This window comes from Megascapheus bottae, chromosome 18 (genome assembly GCF_031878675.1).
Source record: "Megascapheus bottae isolate mThoBot1 chromosome 18, mThoBot2.hap1, whole genome shotgun sequence".
Lineage (NCBI taxonomy): Eukaryota > Metazoa > Chordata > Mammalia > Rodentia > Geomyidae > Megascapheus > Megascapheus bottae.
The window spans coordinates 32,936,374-32,957,538 of NC_143526.1; the positions used below are offsets into that span (position 1 = coordinate 32,936,374).

The 21,165-nt window shown below is 39.8% G+C and overlaps 1 protein-coding gene across 4 annotated transcripts in view; it reads left to right on the forward strand.

Moving 5' to 3' along the window:
* Window positions 1–21,165, forward strand: part of Ctnnbl1 (catenin beta like 1) — a 158,008-nt gene that overhangs the window by 26,553 nt on the left and 110,290 nt on the right. For all 4 annotated transcript variants that reach the window (XM_090352335.1, XM_090352334.1, XM_090352336.1 and 1 more), the window contains 2 exons: window positions 9,051–9,239; window positions 16,162–16,268. In XM_090352335.1, coding sequence (XP_090208461.1) covers window positions 9,051–9,239; window positions 16,162–16,268 — 296 coding nt within the window. The remainder of the gene's footprint in view (window positions 1–9,050; window positions 9,240–16,161; window positions 16,269–21,165) is intronic.

Below are 21,165 nucleotides of genomic sequence, written 5' to 3' on the forward strand. Positions count from 1 at the left end.
ATGCATGTGAAAATTTTTCCTATGTATGTATGTATGAATGAATGTATGTGTGTACAAACACACACATATACACACACATCCCTGGGAGTAGAACTACTTGGGAGCTGCAATTGAGTAATCAAGGTTAAGATCAACCTAGGCCAAAATAAATAAATGGCCATGGCTGGGCATGTTGGTATGGTGGTTTGTGTCTGAGACATTGCAGCTACAGCAATCACAGATATAAAGATCACAGTCTAGGCTGGCCTGAGCATAAAATAAGATCCATTCTCAAAAAATAACTAGCCTACTGGGCAATGGTGGCTCATGCCTGTCATCCTAACTACTCAAAAGGATAAGATCTGAGCATAGTAGTTTAAAACCAGCCTGAGCAGGAAAGTCTGTGGGACTCATCTCCAATCAACCACCAGAAAAAACATAAGTGGAGTGTAGTAGAGTGCTAACTGTGGTCCAAAAAGCTCAGGAACAGCATGTAGGCTCTGAGTTCAAGCCCCATAATGGACTAAAACAATAACAAAAATAGCCAGAAAAAGATTCAAATGATTCAAATGTAGAGCAACTGGCTAGCAAGTAGAAAGTCCAGAGTTCAAACCCATCTCAGTGTTCCTAGGTTTTACTTGTTACTCATTTATATGCTTTCACAGTTTCTATTTCTCTACATCCTCACCACCACTTGTTATTACCAGGTTTTATCTTTCATTTTTGTCAATCCAGTGATATATTATGGTTTTAAGGTGCATCTCTCTGGTCTCTAATGAGGTTGAGCCACTTTTTATCTGCTGATGGGATGGGATACTCAGTACTTTTTGTTTTGTTATCTTCTGTTTGTGGTCATCACATTCTTTTTTTTTTTTTTTGATCTTACTGTCCTATGTCCTACTAAAGGCAATCCTGTGAGGTTGCAGAGCATTTTTACAGGGCAGCATTGAGCTACCAGATGACTTACTCCACATCATATAATTCTTCAATAAGTCACTAGAACTTGGAAATTTCTGATTGTTGGTATGCTAACATTATACTATGTTACATATTTAATGTCACTGCTATCTTGTTATTATTGTTAGACTAGTGTCAAGTTTTCCTTCCAGCATTTCAGAGAGGGATGGTGAGATTCTATTAGCTCAGTAAATACTTCTAGAATGAATGAGTGATGGTACTGGGCTAGCTGACAAAATGTATTTAAATAAGTCTGCAAAATGGAGATGGCTTACCTTCCATTGGTTATAAAAGTATCTGCCTGTGTTACCTTTGATAAATAAAGAAATCAGATCAGCATTCAGCTTTCTGATGTTGCTGCAGAATTAATCAGAGAAGATGTCAAAGTAAATCATAGGCATTAAAGTATAGTTTGTACTTCTGAAAAGAAATTACACAGCCTTTGGAGGTAGGAAGAATATATATTCAGATTTTTTAAAAAGAATAAGAACTTTAAGAGGGAGGGAATATTGATTAAGTAGAGTCTTCATGACTAGTGATTAAAGTCATAAATCATGTCTACTTTATTTGTTAGCCAACTGGATTATAGATCATAAGGGAGAATGTTGGTAATTTTGATTGTATGTGTGTATCTATACATCAAGAGCAATATCTGTATATTTCCCTTCTTTGCAGACATGATAAAAACCATACTGTCCAGTAAATATAGTGCTGTTGCTCTTTTTAATTGGGAATAAATGAAATAGGTTGTTTTTTTTTTTTTTTTTGGTGGGTCATGGGGCTTGAACTAGGCATGGGCGCTGTCCCTAAGCTCTTCAGGTCAAGGCTACCACCCTACCCTTGAGCCAAGTCCCATTTTCTAGAGGTTAATTAGAGGTAAGAGTCTCAGATCCTTTTGTGCCCGGGCTGGCTTTGAACCTCAGATCTCAGCCTCCTGAGTAGCTAGGATTATAGGCATGAGCTACTGGTGCCTGATGAGGAATTTTTGATAACTGTTTTTACCCCCAAGTGGGGAAAAAGGTGTTAAATAGTCATAATTTATTAGTTTTCTTTCTCTCTTTTCTTTTTTGGTTGGTATTGGGGTCTGAACTCAGCCGTTAGTCTATTTGGCTTGTTTGTTCCACTGGAGCCCCACCACTTGAACCATGTCTCCAACATAGTTTTTTGTTGGTAGAATCTCATGGATTTTCTGCTGGGCTACCTTTGAATCACTCCTGTGGATCTTAGCCTCCTGACTATCTAGGATTACTAGTGTGAGCTTGTATCAAAGCCGTTGCCTGGCTTTGATTTTCCTTTTTAAGCTTTGAGTCTTGTAGATTGGCAAAAGCATAATATATACTTATATATGGATACCTGGAATTTTTCACTCAGATATTTCTAAAAATATGATCATGATAATTTCTTACATTGATATAGCACATTATAGTTTACATAGAACCCCTTTGTGAAGTATTTTGTTTAGTCTTCACAATGACTCATTGATGTGTGGAATTTTCTCTCTGATTACTTTGATCTCTAATTATGAATCTTGGCTGATGGTCGTGGCAGCATTGGAGACTGAGCTTTTTCAGTTGTGCCTTAAGCAAATTTGCAAGGGAGCCCTGATGTTAACTTTGGCAGGTTTCATGCCTGCAAATATTGATTGAGCCAGAAGTCCTAGTTACAAAATGTCACCAGTGAATGTGCAGCCAGTAAAGGAAGGGAAAAACTCATTATCGCAGCTCATCTGCAACTTCTGGGTCAAGCCACTCACTACCATCTGGTAAGGACGAATATTTGAAAACTCCTATTATTCTGATAAAAGGTAATCAGAGGAGATTAACAGCAGCTGATTTCTGAGCAGTTCAGATTGGTTAAACCAATTCAGTCACAAGCTTGGGTTGTGACATTGTAAATGTCTAATTATCTCAAGGGATGCTAGAAAGTTTTAAAGTTGCAAAATCCCAAATTGATGGCAAGGCAGAATTTAATTATTGTGTGCTTCTTTTTCTCCCTTGTGTTTGTGATCCCTTGCCTCAACTTTTCCCACTGAAACCGTTTATTCTGAAAAATAAAAGTCAACCAGAACGGGAAAAGTAAATAGGATTACCGTTTTGAAATGAAATACATATACATACATATATATATATATATATATTTTTTCCCCCCCAAATCTGATAGACTAGGTTCTTTAAAGAGAAGGATTAGATACCAGGGAAGGAAATTGCCAATGGAAAGTTTTCTCTTCTATTTACTGAATTCTCTAAGGAATGATCTAAAGATGGAAGGAACATAGACTGAAGAGAGTATCTGGCAAACGTGTTAGGAAAGTCCCGGTCTGTACCTGCCCAGAGATTTTTGTTTGTTTGTTTCTCAAATGTATTGTTAGCATTTTTTGGAGTTCATCAGAGATGTTTCAAAAGGAGATTCAGACTTCAGATAGATGGTAGGACTAAGGAGGCCTTAAAGCTGGTCTTATTTTTAGTGAGAAGAACTGTGTTACGAGATTGTGACACAATGCTTGTGTATACAAGCATTTTCTGTAGAATTAATACATTGTCAATCTCATAAGTATGGATTGAAAAATAAATGAAAAAAATGTTACCAGAAATCCCAATGTTTCTTGTCCTCGTTATTGGCTGCCAAAATGCACAAATGGAGGGGACAGTATAGGTCAATCTATTGACAATAGAAAGGGCTCTACATTTAAAAACCTAACCATTAATATAATCTTTTCCAATGTCAAACTTTATCAATTTTGAATCAGAGTTATCAAAGAGAGTTCTATATGTTGTTTTCCATAGGCCAAACTGCTTCATACTCTAGAAACATCTGTCTTTGCTATCTATCTATCTATCTATCTATCTATCTATCTATCTAAGTCTGTGTAGATGTGTATGAGAGAGAGACAGAGACAGACACTGTATGGAAAGGGGTGGTTATTGCCTCCCATTTGTAGACAGAAAACTCAGTCATGGAGAGGATAGGTTAACTTTCCAGAACTGTTGAGTAGAGGGGCCAGGATTTGAATTTAGGAAAATCTGACTGGTGTTTTAACTTGGGTACTCAGAATTACTCAGTTTATTTGACTGGCATTCTACCACTTGAGCCACACCTTCATCCTAGCTTTTTGTTTGTTATTTTGACAGTGTTTTATGGCCTCATAGCTATGATTCTCTGGATCTTTGCCCCATGAGTATCTAGGGTTACAGGTATAAGCTATTGGTGCTGGGCTGAAGTCTTTGCTTCTTACTCACTGTAGGTAAATTGCCTAAATACACTGGGCTTAGAGTTCCTCTTTTGGTAGAAGATAAATATCCCATTATTTGATATTAGGCAACAGCATACCATATTGGACCGGGATGTCCATTTTCTAGGTGATCCCTGTTCCTCAGTGCCAGCTGAAGAATTCCTAGTTTATTACAATGTTATGGAAGTTTTCTGTAATAGAATTGAACATGGTTTCTTCTCTTAGAGTGAAAGCAGTTTTTTTTTTAATGTATTGTCTTTCTTAGGTAATTTGGATTGTTGAGCTATATTTAGATATGTACACATGTTTACATGGCTTTATCCTGGTACAAATGTGCTCTTCACATTAATAATTGCACTATGTTTTTATAATTTATCATAATGATACCTTTATTGGTTATCATAGAAGTTCCCTCCTCCTCTAAGTCTAATTGAGGTCAGGATAGACCATAAATGTGATAATATAGATTGCATGCTCAGAGGAAATGGAGTTGGTTTCATGGTGGAGTTTTAATTTAGGATTCGTTTTGGTGATGTAGCCTCTTCCTATGGTACATTACTTTAAGCCCAATATAACTGCATGCTCCCATAGCCCCTCATTATAGCCGAAGCTTCTCGCTGCTTTTTAATTAAAAAAAAAAATAGCGAGAGAGTAGAGAAACGAAACCTAAAGCTTAGGTTGGATATTGTCAGGGTACACAGGGAGTATTCTAGACAGATAGCTTATTTAATTTTTTAACTCTTTCAAAGCTTTTGTGGAGATGTCTTGATTTCTTTTTCCAGGGGGAATGTCTTCATTTCTGTTTCCAGGAGGGTTTCTGTCTCCAAGTTACACATACGCAGCAAGATTATTAAGAAGTTAAGGCATTCTTTCTATACATTATCTTGAAGCTTCCTGTAAGCTTTGAGTAAGTTGGAGTCCTTCATGTATCTTGTGTGGTTGGATGGGGACAAACACTTAGTGAGTCTTTATTCCACTCACCATTTGGGAAGTAAGGCAAGGAATGGAGAAAGTGGTAAAATCCTTGGTATTTCCAAAGTTAACAGTTCAATCCCCCCCCCCCCTCTATTCTTGTGGTTAGTAGAAGCTGAGAAAAGATTTTATTAAGAACAATTGCTTTTGTTATTCCTTTATCTTGAGGGATTTCAAATTAATCTTCAAAGGTGACTGGTAAGAATGGCTTAAGCCTCTTGCAATTGGTTGTAAGTGACTAAAGGAGTGTGAGCTGCTGACCTTTGGCAGGCTCTGAGTGTTATATTCTCAGTCTGGATCCAAAGCTCTTTTACTCCCCAGGAGTTAAGTCAGTTTGACAGCACCTAGCTTCTGGCTTTGTTGTATAGAATCAGTTGCTTTCACAATGGTGAATATTGAGGAAATATAGTCAATTTTTTCTTCTGGGTGCAGGTGTGATTTTTGGATGAACCTTGCAGGGTTGGGATTTTGGCCTTGTAAGCATCTGTTTCATTCATGGTTGGTGGAAAGATGGCTCTAGTTTGGCTTTATCAGGGAACAGGAAGGCTGTAAATGGACTTGGCTCCTTAAGAGACTATCAGTATAAATGCATACCAGGTACCAAAGACTTAGTGTGGATAAAAGGTAAATAGCATTTTTTATATCGACTACACGTTGCTTTGGTAATATTTTAGATAGATAAAACATATTATTAAATTTACCTGCTTCTTTTTGCTCTTTTAAACATAGCTACTAAAAACATAAATTGCCTCTATAGCTTGCTTTCTATTTTGAGAACATCCTCTGTCATAGGCTGTTAAGCTCCAAGAACAAGGTAGTGTTTGTCTCATACATGCTATGTGCTCAGGTTCATCCTTTCCTTTTCCTCTCTCCCTTCCAACTTCCTTCACAGGTTCCTTTCCTGCTTTTCTTATTTCCACCCTCCCTCTTCTACCTTTAGCAATGCAGAGTTGGCAGTCAGACTCAAAGCCTTGTGCATAGTAGGTAAATAGTCTGAATTCTTTAATAAATTATTTGTTGAGTTAATGATATTCTTTTAACTGAACCAAGGTCTCACACATGTGACTTATACTAATGGAAATATGTAAGCCTGTCTGTTGTCAGTTAAGGTCCTACAACGGTAGTGGATGAACAAACTTTGCAGAGGTCACATTCAGCTTGAAGAGGGAACCAGGTTTCCTTGCAGGAGATTATTAAAAGATCCTAGCCATCCTTTTTTCTTGCTTATAAAACAGAGTTGCTAACTACTTCTGATCCCCAGAGAAATGGTGGAGATGAAAGTTCTGCAGGCAGAAATCATTAGAGGTAAAATGAAATTCCTTCCTGACCTCTATGATGTTTGTTTTAAAGAAGTAGATTGGAAGATGGGTTCCAAAAAGATATTGCATTATGTCTGTTTTGCATTTTTCTACTGTGGCAATATTTAGGTATCTCCTTTTAATTGTGGTCCACTGTCTTTTCTATCTGCCTCTGGAGATAAACAATCCAGAAATCTCCTCTCCATGGAGACTTTTAGAGCTGTGTCTTGACTTGGCTGCGGCAGCAGGCTCTTGCTAATCAGAATCACAGCAGGGCTTGTTTTATGAGCCTGAAAGAATTTGTGTTCCCAGGGGGCTGACGTTCCTTACCTGCTGGGGAGCTACAGATTTCTAGTTCTGGGATGAAGCTACCTTCACTTCCCCTTCTCATATCAAGGCCAAACCTCCGTTAGCAGTCTGTAGTTACTGCCATGCTTATTTCTCTTTTCTTCTTTCTTTCTCTCTCTCTCTTTTTTTTTTTATGGTAGAACAGTAATGGTAGTAGATATTTATACTTAGGTATGTTGTTTGTGTGAGATTCTATAATCTATACCAGGAAGACTCAGGAGAGTGAAAAATAGCAGGTGGTACACCACAAATGAAACTATCTAATATGAGTTTTCTAAGCTATGTCGTATGCTCAGACTTACTGAAGCACCTGGTATGGAACACCAGCAGGATACACAAATGTGTGGAATGACTTTCTGCCCCTGGCACCGTGCCGTTCACTGACAGCCACTGGAGAGATGTGTGAAATGCATAATAGAAATGTGTCTGTTATTACTGTATACCTTAGCAGGCTGGCAGTGAATGTGGCATTTTCTTCTGTTTGGTGGTATGATACCACATCAGGCTAACACATTTGTGGTGGGTGCAGTTGTCATATGAGACAAAAGCTCATGAGGAGTTTTACACAAATATTTTGTTTGGAATTCAGGATCATGTGGATTGCCTTGCAGAGATAATTATATATTTGTTTAATATTATTATAGTTTAGAGGTTGGTTTATAAGCAGCCTTTTCAATATAATCCTCATTTGCAGTTAAGGAAGCCAAGGCATAGAGAGGTGGACAGTATACCTGAAGTCACACTAGCAGCAAGCGGAGCTGAGTGGTGACATTGAGCCCTTTGATGTCTGCTGCAGCGCATTTCTGTTCAGCTCTGAAGCCCACTCAGTAGTGCCCTGTTTAATTCTGATTTCATGGGAAGCATCAGTGAGGACTCCTCCATCGATTGTGCTGTAAGAGGCAAAATGAGGTCATATGTGGTGGAAAGAGCCTCAGGAAGTGCCAGCTCTGACTTCCAGATGCTGAGGTTTGTGAACCTCAGTAGTTCTCTGCCTATAGGCCTTTAACATTAAAATTTTCTTATTTAAAAATATTTTAATTGATTAATATTGATATAGAGTATAATGTGATATTTTGCTATATATTTACAATGTGGAATGATTATGACCAATTAAAATCACTATATTTTCATGGTGAAAACATTTAAAATATTTTTATAATTTGAAAATCTGCAGTGTATTATCATAATCACCATTTTGTGTAACAAACTACTAAAAATAATTCTTCCTTTGATCAACACTTTTCCTTTTCACCTACTCTTTAATAACTGATATCTGCTCCTAAGTGATGTTGTATGGTTTGTCTTTCTGTGCCGGGCTTATTTGTCTTAGTATAATGTCTTCCAGGTTGATCTATGTAGTTGTAAATGACAGAATTTCCTCCTTATGCTGAATAGTACTCCATTGTATATACATACTACATTTTCTTTATTTCTTCACCAATGGACACTTAGGGCTTCCCTTAGTGATTGTGAATAATTAGCTAAAGAGAACATAGAGGGGCAAGTATCTCTTCAGCATACTAATTCTATTTCCTTTGGATATATGCTCAGAAGCAGGATTGCTGAATTATAAAGTCAATCTACTTTTTTTCCCTGAGGTACTTTTATAAGCTTTTCCATAGTGTCCATATTAGTTTACATTCTCACCAGCAGTGTACATTGGATATCCTTTTATTTACACAGCTATTCTCCTCAGCTATTCTAAAAGATGAGAGGTGGTATCTTATTTTGGATTTTGCTTGGATTTTCCTGATGAGGACCATTTTTTTCATGTTAGTAGACTGTTTCTGTATATTCTTTTGAGAAGTATCTGTTTAGGTTCTTTATCTAGCCTCTAGTCTCTTCTCCTGTGAAGTTGAGTAGAGCTTCAGAAGTTACATATGTGATATTCCCTTCTTTGAACAATTTTTGACTAACTGAGACTTTACATTAAAACGGTGTTAAAGGATGAATGTTAGGGTTCATATCTTGACAAGTCAACCTAACCCCATATCTCTATTCCAGAAAAGCTTTTTCCTTGTGATTTTTATGAAGCAGTACAATTGTATAAACAAAATTCTGTTAAAAACTTACAGTATCTGATACCTTATGAAGAATCATTAAAGGTTTAAAAAATGACTACATAGAACATTCCTGAATTCTTTGGAAAAGACTATATGCCATGGCACTTTACTGTCAGGGAATTGTTAGGTACTTTGGGAATGTTTGCTCTTTGCCTATTTATTTTCCAGCCCTAACATCTTGTGTTTCTTTTCTGTCTTTCTCAGCCCAACAGGGGCACAAAAAGGCCTCGGGATGATGAAGAAGAGGAGCTGAAAACTCGTCGGAAACAAGCTGGGCCTCGGGAACGAGGCCGTTATCGGGAGGAAGAAGCCACTGTGGTCGAAGAAACAGATGATGACAAAAAAAGACTGCTCCAGATTATGGACAGAGAGGGCGAGGAAGAAGAGGAAGAGGTAAGAGGGTGCTAGCTGGGATGTGCCATATGTACAGTTGCTAGCTGGGATGTGCCATATGTACAGCAACTCTGGACCAAGTACATAGGTGTTTTGGTCGTGGGGCTTGAACTTCGGGTCTGAGCACTGTCCTTAACCTCTTCAGCCTAAGGCTGGTGCTCTACCACTTTGAGCCACAGTGCCATTTCTGGTTTTCTGGTAGTTTGAGATAAGTCTCTGGACTTTCATGCCTGGGCTGGCTTTGAACTGCGACCATCAGATCTCGGCCTCCTGAATAGCTAAGATTCCAGGCACAAGCCTAGTATTCTGAGCTTCCTGGCTTGCTCTGTAAAATGGGGCTGAAACTTCTTTATGGCATTGCTGTGAAGGTGAAGTAGATAATGTAGTTTGGAAAACATTTGCAATTCATGAAGAATACCACAGACAAAGGCCGCATGGGAATGGAGAGGAAGGGAATAATTGGTGTTGACTAGACTGGGTCAGAGAAGCTTTCTAAACTAACGGTTCTCAGGACATATAGTAGATATTTAAGGTTTTTTTTTTGTTTTTTGGTTTTTTTTTTTTTTTTTTTTTTTTTGCCAGTCCTGGGCTTGAGCTCAGGGCCTGAGGACTGTCCTTGGATTTTTCTCAAGGCTAGAACTCTACCACTTGAGCCTCAGCACCACTTCTGGCCTTTTCTAAGTATGTGGTACTAAGGAATCGACCCCTGGTCTTTGTGCATGCTAGGCAAGCACTCTACCACTAGGCCAAACTCCTGGCCCGATACTTAAGTTTTTTTTTTTTTTTTTTATTAAAGAATTTATTAACATTGATTTTTACATCATATTTCAGATGACAAGTTTAACAAACAAGTGTTCAAGAAGGGAATCTCTTAGTTTTTAGAACTTAATCCAAATTAGGCTAAGGGTTTGTATGTCATAGAAACGTATTAATTTATGAAATAAAACATTATCTCTATAGAGTCATGGATTTTTATGTCTGTATAGTTATGTTTATATTTCCATTACCATGTCCATAGCATTGGGTATGCAAATATTGAGTCCTCGATCTTGTACTCTTTGGATTTAATAGCCACATATTAAGGATACCATGTGCCTTTTGTTCCTTGGGTCTTGACTTATCTCACTCAACATGATTCGCTCTAGACTCATCCATTTCCCTGTGAATGCCATTATTTTATCTTGTCTGTTGGCTATGTAGAGTTCCATTGTATATATATAGCACATTTTCTGTATCCATTCATCTGCAGTAGGGCATCTGGATTGTTCGCATCGCCTGGCTATTGTGAATAGTGCAGAGATGAACATAGCGGAGCAGGTATCCTTATCATATCTTGGGTTATGATGTTCAGGGTAGATGCCCAGAAGTGGTATGGTGGGATGGTAGGGAAGGTCAATTTTCAGTTCTTTAAGAAACCTCCACACTGCTTTCCAGAGTGGCTGGACTAGTTTACATTCCCACCAGCAGTGTAGTAGGGTTCCTTTTTCTCTACAACCCCGCCAGCAGCTGTCATTGTTTGAGTTCAAAATCTTGGCCATTCTTTGTTGGGGTAGGGTGGCATCTTAGGGTTGTTTTTATTTCATTTCCTTTATGACCATGGATGATGAACATTTTCTCATATGCTTTTCTGCCATTTTAATCTCTTCTTCTGATAAGTCTCTCTTTAGTTCCCTTGCCCATTTAGTGAATGGTTTATTGGGTTTTCGGGGGATTAGTTTCTTGAGTTCCTTGTAGATACTGGATATTAAGCATTTGTCAAATGTATTATTGGTGAATATCTTTTCCCAGTTGGTTGGCTGTCTCTCTACTTTTGCGACTATGTTTTTATCTGTACAGAAACTTTTTATTTTTAGGTAGTCCCATTTATCGGGTCTCTCTCCAGTCTATTGTGACACTGGGATTCTGTTCAGGAATCTTTTGTCTGTGCCTATGAGTTCCAGTGTCTCTCCTACTTTATCATGTAGCAGTTTCATGGTTTCCGGTCTGACATTCAGGTCTTTGATCCACTTTTTTTTTGTGCATGGCGAAAGGCTAGGGTCAATTTTTAGTTTTCTGCATGTGGCCGCCCAGTTTTGCCAGCACCAATAATTCCACTGTATATCTTTGGCTCCTTTGTCAAATGCAAGTTGCCTATAGGTATGTGGTATTTCTGGGTCTTCTGTTCCACTGATCTTCTGGTCTGTTTTTGTGCCAGTACCAAGTGGTTTTTGTTATTATGGCTCTATAGTAGAGTTTGAAGTCTGGTATTGTAATACCACCAGCATTGCTCTTTCTGCCTAGAACTGTTTTGGCTATTCTAGGTCTTTTCTTGTTCCATATGAATCTTTGGATTAGATCATCTATTTCAGTAAAGAATGTCTTTGGGATTTTGATGAGGATTGCATTGAATTTGTATATCAGTTTTGGCAGTATCGCCATTTTCACTATGTTGGTTCTCCCTAGCCATGAGCATGGGATGTCTTTCCATTTCCTAGTGTTGATACTTAAGTTTTTAAAAAAATATAGTCAGTAGTCTTTGAAGGATGTTGAATTCTGTCAATCAGGCAAGTGCTAGAAGACCTTCTCAGTAGAGGAAATGGCATTGGCAAACCAGTAATGGAAGTTCAAGGGGGTGCTATGAGACTGTGATTGAATAAATACAGTTTAGAGGCAAGTGTGGTGGTACACAGAGTCCCAGCAATCAGGAGGCTAAAATGGGAAGAGGATTGTTTGAGTCTAACCTGGATCTTCAAATAAGAAAAAAATGCTCCAGGGCATATTTGTTCTTCCTGAAGGTATGTTGGGCCTTTGTACTCATTCCTGCCCCTGGACCTTTTTAGTTCTGGCTCTGTCTTAGAATACTCTTCTCCTATGCTTCACATGGCTGGATTCTTCCCATTCAGATGTCAGGGCAGTTGCTTCCCTCTTGGAGAACTCTGTCCAGTCTCTAGGGTAGCCTTACAATTCTATGCTCCTGTCACCGTATTCCATATGTTGTCTTCACAGAATGTATCATGATTTGAAATTCTTATTTGTTGATATTACTCAATTGCTTTTGGCCTCTCATGAACACAGGGACAGGCTATTTTGTTCACAGCTGTATCTCTGGCACTTAGAGCAATGGCTCACTTTTAGTAGGCCCTTAATATTTATTGAACAAATAAATGAATTAAGCTGAGGAGAGTAGAGGTAAAATATAAGTGATTAAAAACAAAATGACTTTTAACTTTATGTTTTTTAAATCCTTAAGTGTTAACTTGTATGTTATTTCATTCTGGCATTTTGTTCAATATGAATTATGGAAATAGATTTCTAAGAGCCAGCTGTTTTCTAATTCCCTCAAAGACATGATGCTAAGTTTGGGTTAAAAATATGAGTCTGGAATGTGACTCTAAGAAGGAAAAAAAATGATTCTTATTCCAAAAGGGTCTTTGATGTATTCTAACAAAAGCTCTCTCCTCATTAGTGTTTGGGTCAGTGCTAACACGGGGCTTTGCACCCCCCCCCCCCCAAAAGATGATGGCACTTGGGAAGTCTGGGGTAGGAGTCAGCCTCTCTGAGTGCAGCAAGAACTTACACAAACTGTGTGTAGCACACCTCCTCACTCCCCAGTTCCTTCCTTGCCACCAGCTCCTTGCCAGTCTCTTTGCCCTGTAGCAGCAGCAGCAGTTAATTGGCAGGTATTATTCTCATGTAGGACAAGGGTCGTCCTGGAGGATTAGGCCAGTAACTGTCACAAGAGAGTGGTTTCTAGCCTTAGAGACAGAAATGTAATGGTGGAGCCAGCCCTTCAGTTGAGGGACAGGGACAAAGAGATCACTTTGTAAAAATGACACATGGAAGGCTACAAGTCCAGGAGTTATTTTCTCACTGCCACCAAAGTCCCATTTGATGAAAAACAAGTGATGCTTGCCCCTGTGAAGTCACATGAACTTGTAAAATATTATTGTCCTTTTTGTGCTACATCACTAGCATTCATCTTTCTGAAACCTCCCTCTGGTTTCTGACGTTGAGCTATTGGAGGTGCTGCTGTGGCTGATGACTAAGACCGATAATTCGGCTTTCCCCCAGAGTTGGAGAGAATTACAGAAGACAAGGCCACACTCTGGAGAGGCTGGGATTTTGGAAATCCCATGAGAGCTGCATTGGTGCGAATACTGCTTTTTTTTTTTTTTTTTTTTTTTTGCCAGTCCTGGGCTTGAGCTCAGGGACTGAGCACTGTCCTTGGACTTTCTCAAGGCTAGAGCTCTACCACTTGAGCCTCAGCACCACTTCCGGCTTTTTTCTATGTATGTGGTACCAAGGAATCAAACCCAGGTCTTCATGCATGCTAGGCAAGCACTTTAACCACTAGGCCAAACTCCTGGCCCCCTCAAATACTGCTTTTTATAGAGTGGGCAAGATGTTAGGCAAGGGGAGGAAACGGTGGTTACTGGTTATTTTGAAGGTGTCTTGAAAGTGGTTTAACCCTTTCCTTGAAATCTTTATTATAGTTAAACCCTGGGGGTATGTTAAGATACACCATGCCTTAAACTAATATGGTTTACTAAACAATTTCATGTACATAATTTCTTTAGATCCTCTCTGTGACCTTGAAGAATACTGGAAACACATTCATTCCAGTCCTCTTGAACTCCGTTTCTGCCTTCAGCAGATTCACTGGGTACCTGCTGTGTTCTAGGCACTAGAGAATCAGTAGTGTACTAGTACACAGGGACCAGAAACAGGGGTTAATTTGTCCAGGCTTGGGGCTAAAGAGACTGTGTAGACCAGATCCTACCAGTCTTTCCCTCTGTAGGTCATGTGAGGGATTTGGAATTTTATTAAGTCTCAAGTGGATGAATTTAGTAAGGGCATGTAATGAAGACTCAGGAATGGGTCTGAATTGGTGAGGGTTTGAAACGTAAAGCTAGGCTCTGAGTGCTGACATGGTTAAAATACTGACTTTGGTTCCTACTGGTTAGGAAACCCTCTTATAACTGTAGACCCTGGGGAAGGATGAGCCGAGGAGTTACTGATGGAGTCTATGAAGTGCGTTATGCCCCAGATTAATGTATATGTATCACCTACTTAAAACTCAATATATGAACATTGTGATATATTAATTAAATAATAGCTAACATTTTCTGAGTACTTATAAAATTATGGGGTGATTTAGTGCTTTCCAAAAGAATCTATTTCAGATTCTCCCAATAACAGTTTCTTTATTGCTTTTAGGTATGAGTTATAGTCAATGACTACAAAGCTATGAGGCTGGGAGATGGGAGAGTATTACAGAGGAAGGGTACATTGTTGCACATTAATTCAAACTGAAAAGTAAACTAAAGATAAAATACTTATGAAATCTTAGTGTAGATTTTTTTGGGGAAATGACTCAGCTTTAAATAATATTATTTACTTTGCAGATATTATGGTATATGAAGTAAGAAAATGCTACGTGCTATACATATAGTACAAGGTTAACTCCTCCCCACTTTGGCCCCCCCTGGGGAGGAGGGGCTTTAACTCAGGGTCAGGACACTATCTCTGAGCCTCTTTGTGTTCAAGGCTAGTGTTCTACTATTTGAGTCGCAGCACCACTTCTGGCCTTTTCAGAGTAGTTAATTTGTGATAAGAGTCTCACAGACATTTCTCCTCAGGCTGGCTTTAAATGGAATTCTCATATCTCAGCCTTCTGAGTAGCTAGGATTACAGGCGTGGGCCACCAGTGCCCAGCTTAACTCTGTTTTTTGGAAGCGTCAGTATGTAGTTTGTAGTTTTAGTTGTCTTTGAACTCAGAATTCTTGTGCTATAAACTCATGATTTTCCTACTACAGCTTTCTTAGTGTTGGGAGGACAGGTAAGCTCCACCATTCCCAGCTCAAGGCTACTAAATTCTCTGTTCCTCCTCCCCCTCTCCCCCTCCCCCTCCCTCCTCCTCCTCCCCCTCCCTCCTCCTCCTCCTCCTCTTCTTCCTCCTCCTCCTCCTTCTCCTCCTCCTCCTCCCTCTCCCTCCTCCTCCTTTTTTTTTTTTTTTTTTTTTTTTGTGCCAGGCCTGGGTCTGGGCCTGTCCCAGAGCTCTTCGGTTCAAAGTTACCGCCCTACCCCAGGGCCTAGGTGTTGTCCCTGAGCTCTTCAGTTAGAGGCTACCTAGGCTACCACCCCTACGCCTTGAGCCACATTGCCACTTTCGATTTTCTAGTGGTCAATTGGAGATAAGAATCTCACAGACTTTAGTGCCTGGACTGGTTTTGGACTGCAGTCTCAGATCTCAGCCTCCCGAATAGCTAGGATTATGGGCATGAGCCACCATGCTTGGCAGGGTTTTTTTTTTTTTTTTTTTTTTTAATGCCAGCCCTGAGGCTTAAACTCAGCACCTGGGTACTGAGCTTTTTTACTCAGGCTCATATTCTATCACTTGAGATGCAGTTCTATTTCTGGCTTTTTGGAAGTTAATTGGAAATAAGAAATCTCAAGGACTTTTCTGCCCAGGCTGGCTTAGAATGGTGATTATCAGTTCTCAACTTCCTAATAGCTAGAATTACAGGCATGAGCCACCAGTGCCCCGTTCTTTGGAATTTCTGAGTGATATCTTGCCTGAATAGTGGAAAAAAAGGATGTGATAAATGTTAAACAATAAAATATAGTATTATTACTTACTCTGTGTCTTATACTATACCCAAGAAATATTTACTGGGTGAATATTTAACACCTCAGACTAAATATCTTGTGTTACAGATATTGGTATATAGTAAGACAGATATAGTAAGACACCCAGAATGATACATGGAAGTATCTGAGGGACGTTTAGCCTTCATTCTAGCAGGGGAGAAAAAGTGTATACTGTAAATTGATCCTAGGAAGGCAAGTGGCAGAATGAATTGGAGCCTAAGGGCCACAGGAAAGAAGTAATGCCAGTGAATCTGAATCCCTGTGGACTGAGTACTTGCATTTGTTCCACCAGGAAGAACCACTGGATGAAAGTTCTGTGAAGAAAATGATCCTTACATTTGAAAAGAGATCGTACAAAAACCAAGAGCTGCGGATCAAGTTTCCAGATAATCCAGAGAAGTAAGGCTCTCTTTTGTTTATACCTTTCTTTTCTATGATACTCTGTTAGCTAAATGTTAGCTTGTTGTGTGCGTGGCTTTTGTGACTTGGGTCAGGAGTCCCCAGATGCCCCGTATTTGAGAAGCCCTTAAAGATTCATAGGACTTGGAATCCATGGCACTGAGGGCTTTGGTTTATTGCAGTGCAGGAGTCTACAAACAGGATCAGCAAGAGAAGACGGCACATCCGACAGAGGCTAGAGAAATTCATGTGCAGACATTCTGTCCCCGTTCCACTGGGAGAGGTCAGACAGATACACTCTTTCCTCTAGCAGTGAACTGCAGCAACACATGTGCAGTATTTCTGCCCTGGGTTTTTATGTAAGACTAGTAAGGCAGGAAGACATTCTGTAGGATAACAGCTACCAAAATTTCAGACTCCCAGGAGGAAAGCAGCTGTTCAGTGTCCCTGGCTGGCAAAATAACCTTATCATTTAGACAATGTTTCAAAAACTGTCTCCCCCCATCTGGAATTGGACCAGCCTTGCAAACCAGCCCTAAAGATCAGGCCTGCTGTTACCTGTTTTCTGCATCATTCGTTTCACTTTCCCAAGAAAACAACCATGACTGCCATGGTAAGATCTCTTCTTTGAGAAAACTTAGATAGATATGAATATGACTTCAATGCGACTGTGAATAAATCACTTCACCTTTCTTAGCTTATGTGTATCGTCTGTATGAGGAAATAGTATCTTGCACAGGCTATAATGGCAAATGTTTGGCTCAGTGACTGTCCATAATAGATGTTCATAAAATGGTACTTAATGTGATTACTGCTGTGCAGTGCCAGTGAGAGGATCTGGGTATTTTTCATTTAATCTTGAATGCTAACTAAAAATTGAATGCTAACTAAAAAGTTTTTTCACATTTATGCAGATTTTAATGTTCTCTATTTCCTTCTCCCTTCATTTCTCCCTTCCTAGATACACAGTTTTAATATGCTCAAGGGCAATCATGAGTTGAATGGAATAGACTTTGCATCAAATTTGAACTAGGGGGACTGAATGAAAATGTGAGGTACAAAAAAAGAGATCTGGGCTAGGAGTTAGGCCTAGTGGTAGAGTGCTTGCCTAGCATGAAGACCTGGGTTTGATTCCTTGGTACCATATACATAGAAAAAAGCCAGAAGTGGTGCTGTGACGCAAGTGGTAGAGTTCTAGCCTTGAGGAAAGCCCAGGGACAGCGCTCAGGGCCTGAATTTAAGCCCCAGGACTAGAAAGAAGAAAAAGATCTGAGAAGAATGCCATGGAAATATAGGGGTAGAAATGGTGAATGCCAAATTGGGACCTATTGAGGACTTGACAGAAAAGATGGCATTTAGGTTGGGCCTTAAGAAATGATTCTGATCCTGTTAGGCAGAAAAGAACACAGAAAGGCATTTGGTAACAAAGAATAAAGGCACCAGGGTGTCAGGACCCTAGGAAGACTGGCTGGTGTGGTTCACTATGTTCTCCCCCACAGTGGGATAGGGATGGAGGATCAGGGCCCTGAGTGCTTGCGTGCGTGCCTGCGTGCGTGCGTGTGTGTGTGTGTACACAACTAATGCACAAATAGGTGATTAAAAACATAGTAACAGTGCATTAGTAGAGTGAAAAACGAAAGCTCATCCTACTGATTCTGTTCCTTTCCACTCTCTTCTCCAGAGGTCACTGTGTGAATAGTTCCGTGAATATCTTTTTAGACTGTTTTCTGTACACTTACTTATATATGTATAAATTCTGTACCTTGTTACTTGGGATCATGTAACAGGAATTATTTTCATGCTAGTACCAGTATATTGCCTTTTGTTTTACTAGTGAGAATGTAGTATTTTATTAGTTGGAAAATACTGTGATTGATTTCTCTCCCCTCCCTTCTTTCCTCCCTCCTTTCCTTCTCTCTCTCTCTCTCTCTCTCTCTCTCTCTCTCTCTCTCTCTCTCTCTCTCCTCTCTCTCTCTCTCTCTCCTCTCTCTCCTTTCTCTCCTCTCCCTCTCTCTCTCTCTCTCTCTCTCCTCTCTCTCCTTTCTCTCCTCTCCCTCTCTCCCTCTCTCCCTCTCTCCCTCTCTCCCTCTCTCCCTCTCTCCCTCTCTCCCTCTCTCCCTCTCTCCCTCTCTCCCTCTCTCCCTCTCTCCCTCTCTCCCTCTCTCCCTCTCTCCCTCTCTCCCTCTCTCCCTCTCTCCCTCTCTCCCTCTCTCCCTCTCTCCCTCTCTCCCTCTCTCTCTCCCTCTCCCTCTCCCTCTCCCTCTCCCTCTCCCTCTCCCTCTCCCTCTCCCTCTCCCTCTCCCTCTCTCTCTCTCTCTCTCTCTCTCTCTCTCTCTCTCTCTCTCTCTTTCATCTGTCCTGGGGCTTAAGCTCAGAGCCTGGGCACTGTCCTTAGACAGCATTAGCTCAAGGCTAATGCTCTGTCACTTGAGCCACAGCACCACTTCTGACTTTTTTTTTTTTGCCAGTCCTGGGCTTGAGCTCAGGTCCTGAGCACTGTCCTTGGACTTTCTCAAGGCTAGAGCTCTACCACTAGAGCCTGAGCACCACTTCTGGCTTTTTTCCCCCCCCTATGTATGTGGTACCGAGGAATTGAACCCGGGTCTTCATGCATGCTAGCCAAGCACTCTACCACTAGGCCAAACTCCCAGCCCACTTCTGGCTTTTTCTGTGTATTTGGTACTGAGGAATCAAACCCAGGGCGTTGTGCATGCTAAGGCAAGCACTCTACCACTAGACCATACTCCCAGACAAATACTGTGATTTCTTTTGTCAATGAATATTTGATTGTTTTAAATATTGGTTTTATGGACAATGTTGCTATATACCTGCTTAAGTATGTCTTTGTGTACATTTATACCTACAGGTTGAATTACCAGGTTGAGAGGTATATGCATTTTCCTCTTTGATAGCAAATGCTAAATTACCCACTCTGTCCTTTCTCTCACCAAGAGCATCCATGTTCCTTATGATTAGTAGACATGATCAGCCTTTAATATAGTTTGTCATTTATTTTAGTTTTATTTCTCTACTCAGTGATTCCTGCATTAGACTCTTCCTTTAAGAGGTAGATAGTGTGTTGTTTGTTCCTGGACTGTCAGTGCAGTACCTGCCATGCTGTGGCTGCTCATGGACAGCTCTTGTGTAGCCCATCCCATCTTTATTATGTCCCTGTCACTTGGAACCTAGGATTCATTGTGAAGAATCTTTGCTGTGTAGATTGGTAACACTGGAAATATAAGAAATCCAATTTAGTTCTTATAATACTTGCCTTGCCTTTGCCCACTTGGTAGGTATTCTCCTGGCATGTGCAGCAATAGGTTTCTGTAGGTTTTAGTCACCACCCAGTTACTACTTACTTATGTACTGCTATTAACATCTCATAGGCTACTTTTCTGTAAAAGTTTTTTCTTAAATTAACAGTGCTTTTCCCATCCGACACAATATCTATTATTTTAGCTTTTAAATTTGATCATGTGAAATTTGAAATTATGCATAAGTAACTTTTTTTTTGCAATGTCAAACAAGCAGTTAGGAAACTAATTGTGTTTTAACTTGAGTTCTTGAATTCTTCCTAGTACAGTGTCTTCAATAATTCTGCAGGCCAATCAAGTAAAATTAAGATGAAAATTTCTAGCCAGATACCTGTGGCTCATATCTCTAGTCCTAGCTATTCATTATCATGGTTCAAAGGCAGCCCAGGCAGAAAGTTATAATCTCCAATCAAGTGCCAAAAAACTGGAAATAGTGGATTGCTAGTTTTGAGCAGAAAAGTTAAGTGACAAGCTCAAGGCCTTGAGTTTAAGACCTAGTACTTGCAAGTCGACACGCAAAAGATGAAAATTACTGGAGCATAGTTGAATGAACTTTCCAGTTGATATCAGAAACATTCTGACTTCCCCTATTATATCCAGTTGTCATGTTGATTGCATACCCCCCAAGTATCTGTTCATTTGTATATATTTTAAAGTCAGTTGACAGTTCTTCCTCCACAGCCTCCTTCTGTGTGATACTTCTTGCAAACATCACATTAAGTAGATTATGTTTCTTCCATGGGAAACCCTTCTCTTCATTTTTGGTGTCTTTAGACTTAGGGTTCCTTTGCGCTCTTAAATGATTGCATTCCCTGAAGTATTTTCCTCAGAGAATCTAGAAAGGAACATGGAAGCACATATTCCATTAGCCATGATAGCATCACATGTTATATAGCCCTCTGGAAAACTCCACTGTGTGCTCCTGAGTGAAAAAGGAAGACTGTATCGCAGAATTATTATAACACAGCTTTTATCTGACAGGGAGCCTTGTACCTCTCCTCCCCACTTCTTTTCTTTTCAAATCTCTAGTTACCTGGTAAGTCCTTGAGGATTGCTGATTTAGTTGGGCAGAGGGAGTGTCACATTGCCTCTGTACCAGTTGTTGATTGTGTGGCTGCATTTAGGGCTCAGCAGTTTCTCTTGCTTTTGTAGTGCAGTGCTTTTGAACTTTGAGGTTACTTGTAAATATACACTATTGGTACTTAAGGAGAAGGAACATCCTGTTTGTGTGAAATAAATGTACATGGGCAGACTAGAATAATATTCTCTGTCCTGTCAGGATATAAGCCCATCTCAGCCTATGTAATATGTTGTTCTCTTGCTTTCCTGTCACTCTCCCCTGATCCTCACCATGTTTGTGATTCATGTATTACAGAAGGTTTGAGAATCCCTAACATAAGCAGTCAGCAAATAGCAGTGTATGCTTTAAATGAGGAGGTTGTACTTCATTAGTAAAGAAAATTATCTTTGTGATGGCACAGCAAACTTGAGAGTACATGGTATTATTGAGTACTGTATATATGTTATCTCTTTTAACCCTCCTCTAATTTAATTAGGAGGATGAGGAAATCAACCTTTAGAGA